Source organism: Zosterops lateralis (genome assembly GCF_965231275.1).
Source record: "Zosterops lateralis genome assembly, chromosome: 9".
Lineage (NCBI taxonomy): Eukaryota > Metazoa > Chordata > Aves > Passeriformes > Zosteropidae > Zosterops > Zosterops lateralis.
In genome coordinates, this window is record NC_139769.1 from 4,928,160 (window position 1) to 4,947,931 (window position 19,772).

General features: G+C 51.8%; 3 protein-coding genes across 3 annotated transcripts; 2 read left to right on the forward strand and 1 right to left on the reverse strand.

The window, feature by feature from the left end:
* Positions 1–4,564: 4,564 nt before the first annotated feature.
* PARS2 (prolyl-tRNA synthetase 2, mitochondrial) lies at positions 4,565–7,595 on the forward strand. The gene is made up of 2 exons (XM_083867515.1): positions 4,565–4,626; positions 5,637–7,595. Exon 2 carries the CDS (start codon positions 5,656–5,658, stop codon positions 7,066–7,068), a length of 1,413 nt encoding a protein of 470 aa, XP_083723641.1. The 5' UTR covers positions 4,565–4,626; positions 5,637–5,655; the 3' UTR covers positions 7,069–7,595.
* Positions 7,596–8,535: 940 nt separating this feature from the next.
* Positions 8,536–16,380, forward strand: TTC4 (tetratricopeptide repeat domain 4). The gene is made up of 10 exons (XM_083867886.1): positions 8,536–8,637; positions 8,711–8,828; positions 8,950–9,111; positions 10,016–10,093; positions 10,847–10,971; positions 11,235–11,321; positions 12,197–12,411; positions 13,559–13,640; positions 14,708–14,790; positions 15,693–16,380. Exons 1-10 carry the CDS (start codon positions 8,548–8,550, stop codon positions 15,790–15,792), a joined length of 1,140 nt encoding a protein of 379 aa, XP_083724012.1. The 5' UTR covers positions 8,536–8,547; the 3' UTR covers positions 15,793–16,380.
* A 79-nt stretch (positions 16,381–16,459) lies between these two features.
* On the reverse strand, positions 16,460–18,475 carry TMEM205 (transmembrane protein 205). The gene is made up of 3 exons (XM_083867887.1): positions 18,147–18,475; positions 17,893–18,056; positions 16,460–17,174 (listed from the first exon to the last, which is right to left on the reverse strand). The coding sequence occupies exons 1-3, from the start codon at positions 18,274–18,276 to the stop codon at positions 16,875–16,877; spliced, it is 594 nt and encodes a 197-aa protein (XP_083724013.1). The 5' UTR covers positions 18,277–18,475; the 3' UTR covers positions 16,460–16,874.
* Between the last annotated feature and the right edge of the window lie 1,297 nt (positions 18,476–19,772).

The following is a 19,772-nucleotide window of genomic DNA, read 5'->3' on the forward strand; positions in this document are numbered from 1 at the left end:
TTACCTGTGTTCCATTATCTCCCCCCACTAAATGATAATTGCAGATTAATTAGCATACTTAATCAGCTACAACTAACATGTAATTACACCTAGATTTAATTATTCCTGTCTGGTCTAAACACTTGTACAAGACCTGATAAAATTAACTCTAGGAGAACCAACATGCTCCCAGTACCTTTCTATGGCCAGCTTTTGTTGCTACTGACGTTTTCTGCTCATCTCACTTTCTCCATTGTCTCCAGGTTTTCATTCCCTGTTTCTTTGCTATGGTAGCACATTTTCAGACCCAGTTATCTGTGGAGTTGTGGTGGACTTGGGGCTACTCAGGTGTGGTAACACCACCCATAACAGGTATGTGCAACTCCTCTAAGTAGCAGCAGAGTTTGAAACTGTGTGTTTAACCCTGAGTGAGCTGTGTGTTCCATCACATCTTCCTTGGGAAGATGTGCAGGATCTGGCATCCTCTTCTCATGGATGTAATTTCTCTAAAGTCCCAGCTGAAAATAGTTAATTAGTGCTAATTGCAGTGTCTTTTAAGTCTCTGTGTTCAGCCAGGCAGAGAGAGGACAGGGAATCGTCCCTGTCATGTTTCCTGTTGGCCCAGTATCTCAGGGAAGGCATGGTACAATTTCAACCACTGTCATGAATTGTAGGCTCCTGGCTGCTCCTGAGGTTTCCCTCAGTTTGAGAAACTCCCTGAGGGCCAGGCTGATTGTGCCAGCACCAGAGCCACTCACCTCAGCAAGTGATATAACAGTGCCACACGTTAACCAAAGGGAGCCCTGCCAGTCTCCTCCAGGAGCAGCTCTGGCCACAGCAGGTCATAAAGAGTTGATTATCCCTGCAGGCTCAAGCACATTCACCAGTCACCTACTGCCAGCTGCAGTGAAGGGCAGCAGTGTCACAACCTCCCCACTCAAGTGTAATCTGAAAGTTCCCCACCAATTACCAAGATGTCTTGACCTCTTTCAAGCTGCCTGTTCCTCACTCAGCTGGATATAGGAGAGAAGCCATGTGGATTCCTGCTGTTCATCCCTAGCTAAGGTGGACTATTTCAGACTAAAGCTTTCTTTGTCTGCTTTGAGCCCTTTAGGCTTTGTTCTGGTTCTCCATGGGGAAGCTGCCAAGATGAATACAGCTCCAGGAATGGGTACTGAGGGAAGGGCTCCTGCCTGCACTGCCTCTGCAATGTGCTGCTGATGGTGCTAGAGGAAAAACTCTGGATTTTAAGCAGCAGAGCATGACTTTTTTGAGGATACAAGGAGCTCCTGGCACCTAAAAGGACTCAAACCCAGGTGCCCTCATCCATGAAGTGCATCCGCTTGCTTGCAGGTGAAACAGAGCAAAACTAATGGGGAGGGTTGTCCACGCATCCCTTGAAAAGGGCAAAGGCCTGAGGATGCAGGCAGAGGTAATGTGGTCACTGCTGAGCTCCTGCCAGGCTCACCTGCCTGTGGGCAGCATGTGCTCCATGCTGGGTGCTCAGCCCAGCCCGTGCTTCCACCCCAGGCTCCTCCCAGCTCGAGCTGGGTGTCCCGGACCATCCTGTGCAAAAAGTCCCTGTGCAAGGAGCTGCTTCCCAGCAGGCACGGACAGTCTGGGAGATGAGAAGAGCTACATCAGCAAGTCCAGCACACCCTACACATCCAGCTCTCACCTGGCTGCCCATGGCCCCAGGACTGCCTGCAGCCACATGCTGACAGCTCTGGTCCCCAAGGACCACGGGGATGGTGACAGCCCTTGCCATGGCAACCATCACCGTGGCACCCAGCATCTCCCTTCCCCAGGGAATGTCCCCGCCCCTCTGCAGACAGGGCTGGAAAACAGCAGGGTCCTGGCAGGGAAAAAACCAAAATGTTATCTGCTCAGGAGGAGCTGTGTAAAAGCACCCGAGGGTTACCCAGGAGAAAGCACCCCCACCTTGGGTAGCTGCAATGATTTTATATTCCCCAGCAACACCCCAAGGGGAAAATCAAAGGCAGGACCTGCAACCACCACTCCACTGGGCACAAAACATTGTCCAGCAGTTACAGTAATATCACTGGAGGGCATCAAATCAGTGAGCCAAAGGTGTGTGAGCCAGCACTGTGGGGTCAGGGACCCTATAAGCTGTGTAGGAGCATATCCATGGGTGGATGGGATGTGCCACCAAACTGCAAATCCTGCAGGATGGAGAGAGGTTTGATCTCTGAATATCTTGGCCTCTCACCTGCCTTGACTTCTCCTCCCTAGCCCTGGCCTGGTGCTACCTGGGGCTGCTGCTGGAAAGGGAAGAACCATTTTCCACCACCCCAGTGGCTACTCTGACACTGACCCCTTGATCTCTTTGGTGCTGGGCCAGGGGCTGATTCAAGACAGCTGCTATTGCCTGCTTGGTCTTTCATTTGTCTTCTCCCCATCCTGAGCATTTTTCCTCCCGGAAATCCCTGGGGGCAAAGAGGGAGGCCCCAGACAGGAGCTGAGCCCTTCAGTCTCACCATGGGCAGGGCACGCCCCTCTCAGGCCACGCGTTTGGCCCCGCTGCCATAAATCAGCCCCAGCAAAGCAGCGGGGGAGCAGTTTGGTGAAAGGCTGCAGGGACAGCAATACCTTTATTAGGTTCCCCCAGCACAGCTGGAAGAAATAAGGAGCCCAGACAGGCTTTCAGGCACATAACCCCAGAGATGAGCCCCGCGTTCAGTGCTGTCTGCTGATTTAATAAGAGATCAGCTTTCCCCACAGACCACATCTCCTGTGTAGCCTTAAATCCTCCTGGTTAAAACACTGCCCCGGCGAATCAATCCAAGATGGTTTTGTCCCTTTGATCAGCACAGCAGGTAATAAGTCACCGATGGAAATGTGTTTCACTTCTCTGGCTCCAACAATAGAAACGGAGACAACCCTCCCATCCTAAACTGCCTGGTGAAAATCTCACAATTCCTGGACACGCAGGATGGACAAAGGGATTTGCAGTGTGGCTCTGGAGGGCCCCAGGGACACACAGCAGCACCTGGGTGTCCAAGGTGTGAGCAAACCCCCTTCCCACAGGGATCCATCCTGGTCCTCCAACCCCTGAGACAGGCACAGCACCTTTCTCAAACAGCATTTTCAGTGCCTGTCTAATTGTGGTGACAAATATGGAGGGAGAAGGAATTGCCTGACAAAACCAGTGAAGGCTGGTCTGGGAGGGAAGTTGCCACCTGTAAGCCAGGAAACCTGGGCCAAATCCCAGCTCTAGCACTGAGCTGCTGAGGAACTTCCCCAGGTCCCTCTGGGCACACAGGATGTTGAGTCACCCTGCAGAACTGGCTCAACTGTTTAATGACTTCAATGCTTCCAGATAACCCAGAGCATCAAAGAGGTGCTCTTTAATTCCTTGCTTTTTGCCTATTTCCAGCTCTCTGTAAACCGGAGTGCACATAAGGACTTCACATTAGAGAAGAATTGTGAAGATTTCTTTAAATGCCGTTTTTAAAATAAGGATTCATTCTTATTTCCCTATTATTTAAACAGGATTATTTAACTCTTCACTAAGTGCTGTCTCCTTCTCCAGTGGAGTGTTTTACTGTGTGCTCCAGAGATGTCAAACTCCCCCCGAGCTGAGGGAGGAGGCTGAAAAGTGCAGTGTGGAGGTGGTCACTGGGTGTCAGGCAATGTCTGTGTGCCAGACTGGATTGGAGAAAGCTGGAATGAGCTAAGAAGGTGGCTTTTGATATCTCAGCCATCCTTCAGGCACCCTCTAAGTGGTTCTGCCCCTGAACACTCAGGGCATGCTGCCCCAAGACTGAGCCTGGAAGGGGAAGCAGATGGGCTCATGGCTGTCAAGGACCCATTTTGTCTTGTCCTAGCTCTACTTTCTTCTACTGTGACATGAGGGTGGACACTGCAAGAACTGTTCCTGATGGATGAAACTCCTGGGCCAAGCTGTGGAGTTTGACCTGGATGACACCATTCCATTCCCTAACTGCAGCTCCTCAGGGACAAACAGAAAACATTTGGTATCGAGTGCTTTGAGCAGGCCATTGACCTGGGCAGCGTGGCTCCACTGAGACCTTGTGGTGCCTCCTGCAGACACCACTTTGGGCAGGTGAGGCTGAAGAAACGCTGAGGCAGAGATGGAGCAGTGGGTTGAGAAAGATGAGGAATTCCCATGTGTGGAATGTGGATGTGGAGCTGAGGACTGTCTGCCTTAACCCCAATCTGGACATGACCCAGCTGTCCAAAGCCATGACCAGTGGGGGAGGATGGAGCTGGCAAAGGTGCTGTTTGAGGTGACAAAGGTCAGTTTTTCCAAGGGCAGGATAGACAAGGCACTGTCCCTGCGAGCCGGTGGGACGCCAGCAAGTTCCACAATAGCAGCCTGTCCCAAGAACCGGGACCTTCTCCAAGCCCTTGTTAATTAGGAAGGGACGCCTGAATCCTGATGTCAGTCCTGCGTCAGCCCTGTCCCCGTCCTGGTGCCACCCACCGTCCCCTCCCTGCTGCAGCCACTCCTCCCGGCCGGCAGGGGGCGCCCTCACCCCCTCCCTCGGCGGAACCACCGAGAGCGGCGCGCGCCGCCCACGAGCGCGTGTATCCGCCCCGCGTGACAGGGAGGGGCTCCCCATTGGCCGCGCCGGCGGGGCCGGGCGCGCGCCCCCCGCGGGTGTAAGTGCGCGCGCGGGGCTGTGCGTGTGCACGTGTGTGAGCGTGCACGTGTGAGTGCGCGCTCAGGTGTGTGTGTGAGTGCTCAGGGGTGTGTGTGAGTGTGCACGTGTGAGTGCTTAGGTGTGAGTGTGCTCAGGTGTGAGTGTGCGTGCTCAGGTGTGTGTGTGCTCAGGTGTGTGTGAGTGCGCTCAGGGGTGTGTGAGGGTGTGCTCAGGTGTGTGTGTGCTCAGGTGTGTGTGCTCAGGGGGGTATGTGTGTGCTCAGGTGTGTGTGAGTGTGCACTCAGGTGTGTGTGAGTGCGCTCAGGGGTGTGTGTGTGCTCGGGGGGTGTGTGTGCGTGTGCACGTGTGAGTGCGTGCTTAGGTGTGTGTGAGTGTGCTCAAGTATGTGTGAGGGTGTGCTCAGGTGTGTGTGTGCTCAGGTGTGTGAGAGTGTGTGTGCTCAGGGGGGTGTGAGTGTGTGTGCTCGGGGGGTGTGAGTGTGCTCGAGGGGTGTGTGCACGCTCAGGGGGGTGTGAGTGTGCTCAGGTGTGTGAGTGCGTGCTCAGGTGTGAGTGCGCGCTCAGGTGCGTGTGTGCGCTCAGGTGCGTGTGTGCGCTCAGATGTGAATGTGCACCCAGGTGTGAGTGCACGCTCAGGTGTGAGTGCGCACTCAGGTATTGGCCTGTGGCATTCCCGTGTGTCCACGGCCGTGCAGGGGTAACCTGTACGTCCCAGAAGGTGTTCCCACCTGTGCAGCTGTGTATATGCGCAGCCCCGTGTGTGTGCGCATGGCCGTGTCCGGGTACCTGTGCGTCCTGTAGGAAGGTGTGCGGGGCTGTGTGCAGGTGTTCCTGTGCACTTCACCTGTCCCTGTCTGGGTGCCTGTACATCCCGTAGAGTGTTCACGCGTGTGCCCCCAGGTGTGTGCAGGTACATGTGAGCTCTGGTGCACATACACGGGTGTTGGGGTGGTCACAGGCTCCGTGCTGTGCAGTCAGCGCTGACCCTGCCTTGTCCCGGTCTCCGCAGGACCCTCTCCATCCCCGCCATGGAGGCCTTGCTGAGGAGCTGCCGTCTGCCGGCGCTGGGCGCCCGTCAGCGTGGGATCAGGGCCCGGCACAGTGATACCCCGGGCAGGGCCAGGCGCCTGCTGCTCTCGCAGCTCTTCCAGCCGCTGGCCCTGCCCATGGACGGCCAGGCGGGGTCCGAGGGCCGGCCCGGGGAGCCCACCTGCCGCAGCCAGCGGCTGATGCTGCAGGCGGGGCTCATCCACCCCACCAGTCCCGGCTGCTACTGCTACCTGCCGCCCACCGTGCGCGCCATGGAGAAGCTGGTCAAGCTGATGGACGAGGAGATGCAGGCCGTGGGCGGGCAGAAGCTGAACATGCCCAGCCTGTGCTCGGCGGAGCTGTGGCGCGCCAGCGGCCGCTGGGACCAGATGGGGCCGGAGCTTTTCCGGCTGGTGGATCGGCACAACCACAGCTACTGCCTGGGGCCCACGCACGAGGAGGTGGTGACGGCGCTGGTGGCCTCACAGACAGGCCTGTCCCACAGGCAGCTCCCGCTGCGCCTCTACCAGGTCACCAGGAAGTTCCGTGACGAGCCCAAGCCGCGGTTCGGTTTGCTGCGCAGCCGGGAGTTCTACATGAAGGACATGTACACCTTTGACACCTCAGAGGAGGCGGCTCGGCTCACCTACGAGCAGGTGTGCAGTGCCTACTGCAGCCTCTTCACCCGCCTGGGGCTGCCCTTCGTCAAGGTGCAGGCGGCCACGGGCAGCATCGGCGGCACCACGTCCCACGAGTTCCAGCTGCCGGCCGACATCGGCGAGGACAGGCTGCTGCTGTGCCCAAAGGGACACTTCGCTGCCAACGTGGAGACCCTGAACGGGGAGCAAACCTCGTGCCCCACGTGCGGGGGAAAACTCAGCGAGACCAAAGGGATCGAGGTGGGGCACACGTTTTACCTGGGCACCAAGTACTCCTCGGTGGCCAACGCTGTTTTCTCCTCGGCCGAGAACAAACCGAGGCTGGCAGAAATGGGCTGCTACGGACTGGGCGTCACCCGCATCCTGGCGGCCTCCATCGAGGTGCTCTCCACGGAGGACAGCATCCGCTGGCCAAGCCTCATTGCGCCCTACCAGCTCTGCTTCATCCCCCCCAAGAGGGGCAGCAGGGAGGAGGAGGAGGGAGCGGCGCTGCTGGAGCAGGTGTACGATCACCTGGCTGAAGCGCTGCCCCGCCTGGCTGGTGACTCAGTGCTGGATGACAGGACCCAGATGACCATTGGTAAAAGGCTGAAGGATGCCAAAAGGCTGGGCTATCCCTACGTGGTTGTGGCTGGGAAAAGGGTCTGTGAGGACCCCCCGGTCTTTGAGGTTTGGAATCAGAATGCTGGTGAGGTTTTGTTCCTCACTAGGGAAGGGGTCATGGAGCTGCTGAGTAAAGTGCAAGTCCTTTAAATGCCTCCTCTCTCAATCTGTCATCTCTGCTGCAGTGAGTTTATCTCAGCAGCCCTGGCGATGACTCTGGGTGAGCAGAGGCAAATTCAGCTCTCGTCAGAGCCAGCCATGGTGTCCTGCAGGTGTGCCAGGTGCTGAGGTTGAGCTGGAATCAACCCACATTCCCCCACAGGGCTGGGGACATTCCTCCCTCTGGGTACAGGTCCCTGGAAGCTGCTTTTTCCAGCACTGTGGGAGCACTGGCAGGGCCATACCCTCCCCTGGCAGAGACAGGCTGGCCATGGCCTCTATCAAGAACACACAGGACAGCCAAGGCTGCACAGGGGACAGGAGGGCTCCCCTCACTGCCATGCTCTCAGCTTGTCTCTCTAAAAGAGGGACAAAGGAAGGTGCCTTTCCTCTGTTTGCCTCTCTCTGGGAACACTCAGGTCCCCATGAAGGGGGAAACTTGCCATGGCAGCCCCGGGGCTCCCATGAGGAGCAGCTTGGTGCCATCCCAGCAGCACTGATGGGACAGGGAGCTCCTTGGAGGGGGTCACCTCACCCTGTGCCTGAGACCAAGAGATCATAAGCAACAGATGCCACTGTAATAAAATCACAAAACCATTTAGATTGGAAAAAGCCTCTAAAATCATTGAGTCCAACCATTAACCTGAGCTGCCAAGGCCACCACCAACCCACATCCCCAGCTGCCATATCCACCTCTCCAGGGATGGTGACTCCACCACTTCCCCGAGCAGGCTCTACCAACGCCTGACAACCCTTCTGGATGAAGAATTTTTTCCTAAAAAATCCCCGCTGTGGGGTGGAGGCGGTGGGTTGAAATGAGTGGGGCCGGGGCTGATGCCAGTGAAATGCCGGGACCGCTCGGAAGGAGCGGGACCTGGATTGAGGAGGGGAAGGGTGGGATGCAGGGGCGGGTCGGATGCTGGTGCCAGTGGGATGCCAGTGCCGCTGGGATGCAGAGGCGAGTGGGATGCCGGTGTGATGCTGGTGCCGGTGTGATGCCGGTGCCGGTGGGATGCCGGGGTGGGTCAGATGCTGGTGCCGGTGGGATGCAGGGGCCGGTGCCGGTGGGATGCTGATGCCGGTACCAGTGGGATGCTGGTGCTGGTGCGATGCCGGTACCGGTGGGATGCCGTGGCGGGTGGGATGCTGGTACCAGTGGGATGCAGGGGCCGGTGGGATGCCAGTACCGGTGGGATGCCGGTACCAGTGTGATGCAGGGGCCGGTGCGATGCCGGTACCAGTGGGATGCAGGGGCCGGTGCGATGCCGGTACCAGTGGGATGCAGGGGCCGGTGGGATGCCGGTACCGGTGGGATGCAGGGGCCGGTACCGGTGGGATGCAGGGGCCGGTGCCGGTGGGATGCAGGGGCCGGTGCGATGCCGGGGCTCATCGGAAGGAGCGGGGCCGGGCCTGACGCGGCGGGGGCGGTCTCAGGCGGGGCCGGGCGGCAGCGGGAGGAGCAGCAGGAGCATGGCGGAGGCCGAGCAGCAGGACGGCGTGTCCGGAGCCCCGGCTCCACCGCGGTACCGGGGAGCGCTGCACCCCGACACCTGGGAACAGGTGAGGCGGCGGGGCCGGGAGCGGGGCCGCGCTCAGAGCCGAGCTGTATATGTGTCCGTGTGTCCGTCCGCAGGAGCTGGAGGCCATCCCCATGTTCATGAAGCGCTGCCCGGCCGAGATCGACGCGGCGCGGCAGCCCGAGCTGGCCTGCCTGCAGTCCCTGCTGTTCGATGAGGAGCGGAGCCCCGCAGGTGCGCCTGGGGCTGGATCGGGGTATCCCTGTGCCTGTGCCTGTCCCTGTGCCTGTCCCTGTGCCTGTCCCTGTGCCTGTCCCTGTCCCTGTGCCCTCCTGACCCCCCCGCCTCCCCGCAGAGCTGGCCACCATGTACAAGAACGAAGGGAACGAGTATTTCAAGGAGAAGGACTACGGGCGAGCCGTGGCCGCCTATTCGGAGGGGCTGCGGAGGCGGAGCGGGGATGCGGAGCTGGACGCGGTGCTGCTCACAAACCGCGGCGCTGCACATTTCCACCTGGGTAAGGGGCCTCCCACCGCCTGGGAACGCGCTCCAGAGCTGCTTTTCCTCCCCGTTTGGGGTTTTCTGTTTGTTTGTTTCGGTTTTGTGATGCGGCAGAGTAAGTGGTTTATCCGTGAGAAGGAGATTCCTTGAGTCCTGGCTCAGTTCAGCTCATGGTTTGTTTTCTCTTCCTTCCTGCTGTTACCTGCTGCTCTGCTCGAGCCTTGGCTCCAGGACAGGGCAAAAACAGTGTGTTTTTTTAGAATCATAGACTAGTTTGGGTTGGAAGGGACCTTTAAAGGCCATCTGGTCCAACCCCTCTGCGAGGAGCAGTGACATCTTCAGCTAAACAAGTTTGCTCAGAGCCCTGTCCAGCCTGGAATGTTTCCAGGGATGGGGCTCCCACCACCTCTCTGGGCAACTTCTGCCAGTGCCTCACCACTCTCACTGTAAAAAATTTCTTCCTTATATCTAGTGTAGGTCTACCCTCATCTAGTTTAAAACCATTACTTGATGATCTTGGAGGTGTTTACCAACCTTAATAAATTCTGTGACTCTCCTACAGCTACCACCATCCAATCAACAGTGTCCATGCAGCAGGGAAGGTGTTCTGGGCTTTTTAATGCTGCTGTGTGTTGCAGGGAGGTGGTGTGCTCACACCATGTTATTTATCTCTCACTTGTATCATTGATCCCTGTCCTTTCACTTCTTGTTCTTAGTTTGCTCCTTTTTAACCCTCCTCTCACTTTGCTGTGATTGTAGAAACAGTGAATTTACAGGGTCTCTGCATAAACTATTTTGCCACCTTGGTATCTGGTTGATAATACTATTAATACTAATAATAATATCTGGTTGGTTATTCACTCTGATTTTTAAATACAAGTGAAAGGTTCTGAACACTTTTATTTTTACTTGCTTTACAGGTAACTACCGTTCTGCTCTGAATGATGCCATCCAAGCCAAAAAGCTGAAGCCCACCCATCTCAAAGCCATCATCAGAGGTGAGAGTTAAAGCTGGTGCTGCTTCTTGGAGCACCTGGGGCATCCTTTCCAAACACTGAGCTGGTGTTAACTTTACTGATTGTGCTGTTATTGTTACCAGCCCTGAAACAGGCTGTTGTTACTTGTTGCTTTGTTTCCTCAGTGTAATAATTGTGTTTATAAAGCATAAATTATTGTGAGTGGGCATCGTACTTTGTTTCTGGACAGAATTCATTTCAGAAGGGGAAAGCAGTTACTGGAAGAGAGCTCTTCACTTCTCATTGTTGTTTCTCCCCAAAACAGAGCTCTGCCTCTTGTTTTGCATTTTCAATCAAAATATCTTTTTGTTCTTCATCTCCCGTATCTGTCAGAGGCACTGAACCTGTTTCTGTGGAGTACAACATAACTTTTCCTGTTTTCCACAAAGCTGGTTTTGGTGTCTGTTCTTTTTTTCCAACCCATAGAAATCCCCCTTTTTATTTTTCCTAACAAGACAAATTCTGAAATGTTAATTACAATGATAAAATTTTGTTTGTAACAGACACTTTTAGGATAATTCTGCTGATTTCTGTGACTAAGGGATGTAAGAACTGATGAAATATTTTAAATTTTCTTCTCAACTGACCTGCTGGAAGTTTCTGGTTGAACACAACCACACAAGATGAAGAAGTTTAGTGCAGAAACACTAGACCTAATGCTGTCTTTATAATCCAGTTTTGTAGTAGTTGTACAGTGATTCTAACACTGGAAACTTAAAATATTAATCCTTGCAGGAGCTCTCTGTCACATGGAACTAAAGAATTTCTCAGAAGCATTAGCATGGTGTGAGGAAGGCTTGCTGATAGACTCAAAAGAGAAAAAGCTTGTGGAAATGAGAGCTAAAGCTGACAAATTAAAGGTAAATATTAAGGCAGCCTGGCATCTGCAGTGCTTGTCTCTTTGGGATCCTTGGAAGGAGGGTGCTCCATCCAGGTTTCTGTGCAGTGGGATGTCCCCAGACAGGATTCAGTGGTGGTTCCATGTGTTGTGTGTTGAGATGTGCAGGGGAAGGAGCTGGACGGGACCCAAACTGATTTCTCCACCCTTGGGTTGTCAGGAAAGGGCAGTGATGGGCACTGACCTGCTCTCTGTGACCACAGTGCACCCTTTTCTTGCCTGTAGAGGACTCAGGAGCGGGATGCCAGGAAAGCAAAGGTGATGGAGAGCAAAGAGCAGCGTCAGAAGGAGGTTTTGCTTGCAGCAATAAAGGTGAGTCGCTGAGAGGGGCTGATTTTGGGTTTTTTTTAAGAGCTCTCTCATTTTTCTCTAGAGGTTGGTTCTCATACATTGGCTTTTGAGGGCTAGAGAAAAAAAAAAATGAGTTTAAACCAAGTTTCTCCAGGTCTGCATGGCTCTAGCCCCACCGCCCAGCTTTCTGTGTTTCAGATAATAACTAATGCAAAATACAGACCCAGTGTTAGGAGATGGGCTGAGCTTTGTGAGTGCTCTGGCTGCTGGGCTGTAGCATCACATCACCCCAATGAACCTGGCTCTCTTTGCTGCCCACAGGCATTAATTCTGTGGAAGAATGGAAGATAACTATTGTAGGGTAGAGGAGGGAATCAGTCCTGCATCCTCTCCTTCCTCAGTGAATGTTTGGGCTACATTAAAATATTTTGGGCTCTTATGTAGTCAGATCTCTTCTCCTGTCTTTCCAAGGGAAAGAGTGAGTTTTCCTAAATTCTTTAAAAGAGTAGATGTTCTCAGGAGCTGGTGTGTGTAGTTGCACTCTGTAGTGATGTCTGGCAGGCCCCAGAGAAAAGGATTTTCAATTCATCCTTTTCCACATATTTGCTCAGGGTCTTCTCTGCATGTGTGGGCTCTTCTGAATTCCCACCTCTCCTCATTTGTTTATGAGGAGTCTGGATATCTGGCTGAGATTCTGGATTCTACTGGGAAGTCCAGTCACTGGGTCTGATACTGTGGGAAAGCTTTGAATGACATGTTTAGGAGCTGACCCATTAACAAGAACAAACACAATTTGACCTTTTACTGAATGCTAATTTTTTGTTCTTAATCTCCTCACCATAACTGTTTGATTTTTAGTTGGTTTTTGGTCTTTTCCCTCCCTCCCTCCTCTCCAGGAAAGAAATATCAAGCTGGTTCTTGAGCCTTCAGATGAAGAAGAGGAAGTGTCAGATGGCCTGGCTGAGATATCCTTGGATGGGTTCCACTCTGACAGTGCCACGGGGGCAAAGGTGCACTTAGATGCTGATGGGAACCTGAACTGGCCTGTCCTTTTCCTGTACCCTGAGCACGAGCAGACAGATTTCACTGTGGCTTTTCATGAGAACTCCAGGTAAATGCTCTGCCAGCAGCATTCTTGCATGGAGGGGGTGTTTGAGCAAATGAGAACAGGCAGCAGGTGAAACACTGCCATGCTGGTGGAGCAGTTCCAGATTTCCAGTCACACAGCTGACCCTGCTTTTTGAGCAGGAGGCTGCACTGGATGACCTCCCGAGGTCCTCTCCAGCCTGAATTATTGTGTGATTTACATAAATTTATAGTGCAGACAAACACATTTAGCCAGGGTGATTAAAGGGGCTTGCAGTGCAAGCTCAGAGCAGTAATTAATTAGTGGCCAGGGATCCCTGTGACCCATCCACACGTGTGGGTTTTAGAGATTCATTAAGGTGCTGTTTCAAGGCCCTCCAAATATGGTGACTCAGGAAAAAAGGTTAAACTTAAAAATTATGAAAAGCTTCCAAAGGGGACCTCTCATAAACAGCAGTGACCCCAAAGTTCTCCTCAGGGCTTTCAGCAGGTCTGACTGAAGTGCTGCAGACCTTTCAGACTGTGAGTGACTGGCAGGCTCAGAATTCCACTCTCCTTGATGTTAACTTCAATTTCTGATCTTGCAGTGTTAAGCAGACTTGGAATTTGTAACTTTTTGTTTGTTGGAAGACATATTCCTCAGATCTATTAATAAGTTTAGGACTTAAAATTACAGTGCAAGCAGGTTAGTAAAGTTGTAGTACTTTTATGTAATGTTCACTGTGCCTTTTTGTGACTAAAGGAAGTGGAAATGGATTTTTAGAACAAACTGGCCTCCAACACTCCTCAAGTACCAAAAAAAAAAGAAGCCTTTGAAACACAGACATGTTCTCATCACTCTGATCTGGTGAAACATGGGACTGTGTCAAAGGAAAATCCATTTCAGACAAAATGCAGGGTGCTGATTTTGCCATCTTTTTCAGTGTGAAGATGTAAAGTTAAAAATAATTTGTTGTTGCACTGCTCAGATTTGAAGCCAATAACCTGAGTTACAACATGGATTCATTGGGAAAGTGATGAGTTTGAAGGGAAGGAACTATTGGTGATCTAAACTTACTTTCAAGTCTGTTGTTTAATTTGCTAATGTGTCTTTGCCATCATTCAAATGTAAGTATACAAGTTATTGAAGGTGAGCACTCATCTAAGCTGACCAAGTGTATTTTGCCTTTTAGGTTTATTGATCATTTAATGGTGATGTTTGCTGAGTTACCTCCTTGGGACTTAGAAAAAAAATACCTTCCCAACAATCTTGAGGTGAGAATTTTGACTTTCCTTCAATCTCAGGGTGGTTGTGTTGTGGGGTTTTTTTATTTCTAGAGTGAGAAAGTGCACAGCTCTGAGGGTATGAAAGTCTTGGCATCTGTTTACCATGCACAAATATGAAACAAGAATGTTACCCTCACTTGTAAATTCAAATATTGCCCACATGTGCTGACAGAATTCACTTATGAAAGTGGAAGTTGTTTCCCACTTACATTGTATTTGACAGAAAGTATTTATAGATATTGCTTAGATTCCATCTTTGTATCAATAATTAAGATTTAAACCATCAAGCTGATAGGTGGCCTGTTTTTTTAATTACATTGTGGACTTGCTCAATGCAAATAAGAAAATATTATTTTTATAATAGTTTATTTTCAGAACTAAGTGGAGTTACTTAAGCACATAATCAGATCAAGATAATATATCTCTATTAACACTTTTAGCAAAGGTGGTTTGTGAGCTGGTTGTGGCTGCAGCAGGTTTTGAGAATTTTTCTGAAGTTGTACATAGAAGGATATGAATGTTTATTTTTCATTTTCCACTTCAGTGTCATCTGTGCCAGGCAGCAGCACAACCCTGTGTACAGTGAGCAGACAGGTCCAGAAGGACAGTGGCTGTGTACTTTTCCAGGTTAAGTCCTGTGTGTATTTACAGTCTAATGCACCATTGCTGGATTTTAATCTCTTAAATCAACTCTGTTTTGTTCAAATACCTCTAAACCCACTCAGTTTATCTCATAACATTGCTGCATTTCACCTGTTGAGAAGCAGCCCTTAGATTTGGATTGATTGCCTGTGAAACATGGGAACAGCCAGTGTATTTTGCCTTCCTGCTGCCACTGCCAGGAGAACCTAAGCTGGTTTATCCAGGGAAAACTTGGAATTCACACAAACCAATTCCTGTGTTGCTGAATTTTGCATCCGACAGTCAGGTCGAGCTACAGAGGTTTGATAAACCCCCAGCTGATACTGGTGTGCTGTTACTGGGCTTTCAGCAGCTTAATGCTTTCTTTCATGTACCTTAGGCATTTAATAACATCCCCCCACATTTTTTTCCAGCTCTATTTTGAAGATGAAGAAAGAGAAGAAATGTATGAGGTGAACCCAGAACACACATTGCTACAAGTGCTGCAGCATGAAAGGTGAGGCTGTACCTGTCCATGTTCAGGGGGAAAAAGGCAAAAAAGTATGAGCTTTAAGTCCAGTTTGTTCTTTAATAGTCCTAACTCTTCTCTGACTTAATAGTCCTGCCTTCGAAGGTATAAAGCTGCATGGATTTTGTGCCTGGCTTTAGCAACTTACATATGTTTCCCCCCCAAAAAATGAACAACTCTTTCCAGGACTGGATGGAGATGGGAAAGGGAGCTGGGCACAGCTGAGGAGCACAGAAGGGCTATTCCAGATCCCATCTGCACAATACTACTTTAAAAATAAAAAAAAAAAGAAAGAAAAGCAGGCAGCAGCCTATAAAGAGCATGTTGAAGGTTAACAATGCTCTCGCTGTTCACAGTGCTGTGTGAGCAGCCCCTGGCGCAGCACGCAGCACTGTTCTGCTCTGAAACTGCCTTGAAAGAGTTGTGCTGTTATTGAGAGACAAGAATTTGCTGTTTGTGAAGCCAAAAAAGTTCCTGGGCAGCCTGTGCTGTTGAGTTGCACCATCTCACAGCTGGCTGGAGCTGCTGCACAGCGTGGGGGGCTCGGTCTGTCGCAGTGGGAGCGGGATCTCTGTCACCCCATAAAACTCAGCAGTGTCCATCAGCCCTCAGATTTCAGGCTGTAAGGGCAGTTGCAAAAGAGCCCTTCTTCCAGAGGGAGAATAACAGCTGCCTTAATTAAAAGAAGCTGTTGGGAGACTAGTTGATTCATGAAACACTCCTCCTCAGATGTGCTTAGCCCTGGCTCCAAGAGGCTCTGCTAATCAGCACAAAGGCTCCTCACCAGCCTTTGGGAGGTCAGTCCTTATGGAGCTGTGCAGGAGTCACTTGCTTTCCAGGACACTAGGCCAGCTACAAGGAAGCCAAGGAACTCCTTTTAATCTTTGCAGGTATTTTGTAAAGGCCGGGACCCCGACAGTTTTGGTGTTTGCCAAGCGTTCTCCTTTCTCTAAGAAATACTTCTCTGGCAAGAAAGTGCATCGACTGTAATGAGCAAGAAAGAAATAAGGAATCCTGTGCAAGAGGCTGCTGTTTGTTAGCCCAGCTCCAGGCTGCAGACTTCTGCTTGGACAAAAATACCTTGCACTCTTCAGGGGAGGAAAATAATCTTGGCACACAGGGAAACTTCCAGGGGAGCAGCACAGGAGAAGGAAGGGCTAACATGAGGGGATTATTTGTTTAAAAGGGAACCCAGCTGGCTTGCAGAAGGTCTCCTCCATGATAGGCTGCATGTGGTTTTGAAATAAACCTGAAGCAGTGCCAAACACTGGCTGTGGCTGCAGTAACAGCAGCTGGGAATGTACTTCCTTACCTGAGAAGAATCACAGATTTGCTCGGAGGTGGGCTGTTCCTGCTGGGGTTTAACAGCAGTGGCCTGGGGAGATACCTGCCTGTTGCAGCAGGGTGGATGCAGTCAGGTTCCTGCCTGGGACTCAGCAGCTGCTGTTTTGTCACTGCTTGGCTGTGCTGCTGGCCCAGGGTACAGCAGAGCTCTTTGTTTGTCAGTGTTTGACTGACCCTTTTGATACCTTACTGAATGTCCTACAGAACCTGGAATAAACATGGCTATTTTAAGTAGACTGACTCCTACCTAATGAATGAGACAACATTTTTTCTCACCTTGTGAAAGACAAGAGGATGCCAGGCACTGACTGTGAACCCCACCATAACAAGACCTTTATCCATTATATTAACTGGTACAGCCAACATACAGGGTCTTCTACACTTCTGTATTTGTGTTTGGCTTTTAATTAGAAGTAATTCTCAATTTCTCTCTTCTGCAGTCTCTCTGTGACTGCAGGAACACACTGCAGCTTTAGACACAGCTAATGCACAGGGCATTAGAAAGCTGTTCAGCCATAAAACACTCCTGCTTCAATCACAGAGGCTGGCTGCAGGCAGCTGGAGAGAAAACACTTCCATTTCACAATTCCTAAATCTCTTCACCGTGCACAAACACAGCCAGGGTATCTCCACCCGAGGATGCTGCAGTTTGATGTCCAAAGCCCAGGGTTACTTTACAGGAAGGCAGCAGGGGCTGGGCTGTGGCTCAGCCCTCACCTCTGCACCCCTCAGAGGGCAGAGAGCTGTGCAGCCAGGTGGTGCAGGCTCAGCCCGTTGCACACGATGCAGCAGAGGTTGCAGAGGGAGGACAGAGCGTGGCAGAGGGCGAAGCGCCGGGCCAGCTCTCTGTACCTGGGGCTGGAGGTCTGGAGCTGCCTGCGGGGCTCACTGCCTGCCCGGCCCGGCTCCTGCCCCAGCCCCTGGCTCTGCTCCAGGAGCTGCAGCTCGGCCACCGTGTCGGAGGTGACCTGCCCAAAGCACTGTGTGTTCAGGACAGAGGCAGCGATGCAGACGAGGAAGATGATGGTCTGCGGGGGAGCAAAGCCGGCCGTGAGCACCTCGAGCATGTGGAGGGTTAAATTTGCCCCCCTGCCCCAACCCCCTGTGAGTGTGTATGGAATGGCTCTGTCAATCTTCTCTGGAACTGGCCAAGCATCCCATGGCATGCTGACTAAACGGGTGGAAAGTGTCTTTTCTGGGGTTGTATAGGAAAGACAAAGCAGAAAAGACTAACATCCAATTGAACCCCATATTTCCCTTAAACTATCATTTAACAAAGAAATTCTACTACACAACTGATCTCAGAACATTGGTCTTTGGTTGATTGGCAGGTAAGGTTGTATTGCTGAAGACAAACAAAATAATATATGAACATCATACATGATTTAACTTCATGATTTTTCTTTGGTTATTTTTTGATTTATTTTGGAATCTTCTGATTCTTTTTTTGTTGTTGTTGTTTCTTTCCTTTTTATTCTTAATTTCCAAGCAAATCTTTCGGCACATTCCTTTTTTGCCTTTTCCCAAATTTGTTCTGGAACCAACCAAGTCTACGGCACTAAATTATTTTGTTTGCATTCAACTCTACAAATCTGAATCTCTCGATTCTCTCAAAAATTCTCTTCTACACTCTTTTAACCAGAGCCCTGCATGGATATCCATCATTTCCAAGCCAGGCAGTGGAGCTTGGCTTACAAGGAAGGGGTTTGGGCTATGGCCAGCTCATGTTTGGCAGGGGGAGGTTACCTGGGTCCTGTGCTCCTCACAGAGCCGCTCGCTGGGGTGGGACATGGCAAACAGGGTCAGGTTGAGGAAGGCACAGGTGGAGCTGATGTGGAAGTAGTAGGGGAAGAGCTCCCGCTGGATGGAGCCGAAGGTGTGGCGAGGGAGGTGCCTGCTCATCACAAACCCTGCCAGGGGGAGAGCAGGTAAGTCCTGGGGCAAACCCCCCTCCCCTGTGCCACCCCCCTGGGCAGAGGGCACAGCACAGCCCAACCTACCGGCCACGAAGGTCACCCAGACCTGCATTCCCCAGGAGGTGGAGAGGAAAAGCAGGTGCAGCAGTTTGATGGTGTTGGAGGGCTCCGTGTCACTTGCCATGGTGTCCTGGATGGGGACAGGTCCCTCCATGTCAGCCAGGTCACCCCAAACTCGGCGCTGAGCTGTGGTTGCTGCTGTCACCTCGCTGCTCGCGGGGCAAATGCAGTTGAGGTTCACAGAGCTGCTTACTCAGGAAAAGCTTTGGGGCTGGCACAGCCCCGTTCCAGCCTCAGCACCACAGACCCGCTGTTCAAACCCCTCGTATCTCAGGGGCAGGGCACTGCGTCAGCACCTGGGAACCGGATGGTTTGAGTGGACTTTTGGCAAAGTCCAGCCAACGCCCCACTGACCCCTGGCAGCAGGAACAAGCAGAAAGTCAATAAAAAAGGGAAGAGAAAAGCTGTGACAAATTTTACCTGCCCACTCTGTGGCCATCAAAGAGGCCTCTTGGCCAGGGGGAAGCCTTCCCTGTTTAAAAACAGCAACAGCTTTTGCACTGTTTAACCAAAGCCTGGGGGCTCAAAGGAGTAGGGGACTCTTGGGCTCACCCCACTGCCCCAAACCCTGCACAAGAGCCTGGGCAGCAGTGGGTGGAAGGAGGCTTTGAAGGAGCTGCCTGATCCACTGCAAGGAGCGCTCTGAAAATTAATTAAAACAAAGCTTCTGGGAGTAGCCCATCAATACTGCTGCCTGCAGAATTCCTCCTCCTCCTCCTCCCCTTGGCTGGTCGCCTCGGGGAATGAATTACAGCGGGGCTGGCCTTGAGAGAGACACTGCCGTCTAATTCTATCCCACTCCTGCAAAGCAGATAAATATACCCTGTATTGTGATATATTAGCTCCATGTATTTATTTAGGCATCCATAAAATTAGGTCCTTAAACCTTCCCATGATGGCAGCACGCTGGAGAAGGCACCTACATCCAACCTGGAATGCTGGCCTGTAAATCCCCAGCTGTGTTTGTGGCCTTTTCTTTTCCAAAAGCTTTTTGGTATTTTGGGGATTTTTCCCTGCTCCACCCTCCAGCAGCCCTGGATTTCAGGGACCCAGGGAAAGCAGCCGTGGTCCTTAGGTAGGGCTTTGTTCCCTGCATCATCCTGGGCAGGAAGGCAGGGATGGGCTCTGCCAGCAGCCAGCACAGAGCCCTGCTGCTCCCAAGGTCCCAGATCTGCCTCTCTAAATGATTTGCCTACATGCAGGAATTAGCAGCTGAGACCTCTAAGGTGTTTTCATGCTGCAGGTTGGAAGGTTAGAGCAGGGGGTGATTCCCTTTTTTTTTTTTTTAAGGGATTAAGAAAAAATGGTGATTGATTGCTGGATTGGTCCTAGAGCAGTGCATTAGATGGGGAGGGCAAAGAAAAGGCTCTGGGAAAGGCTGGTAAGGACAGCCACCAGCAGGTCCCTCCTTCCCTGTGGGATGAGGTAGTGGAGACAGGTGCTCCAGGGATGCTCCAGGCTGCCCAGTCCTGCTGTCCATGCTCCCCCGAGGGCCAGCAGATGCTGTAGGGCTGCAGTTTTCTTCCAGAAGCACAAAGCACACCACACTGTGCCCCCAGGTCACTCCTGCTCCATCCCTGGGGACCCAGC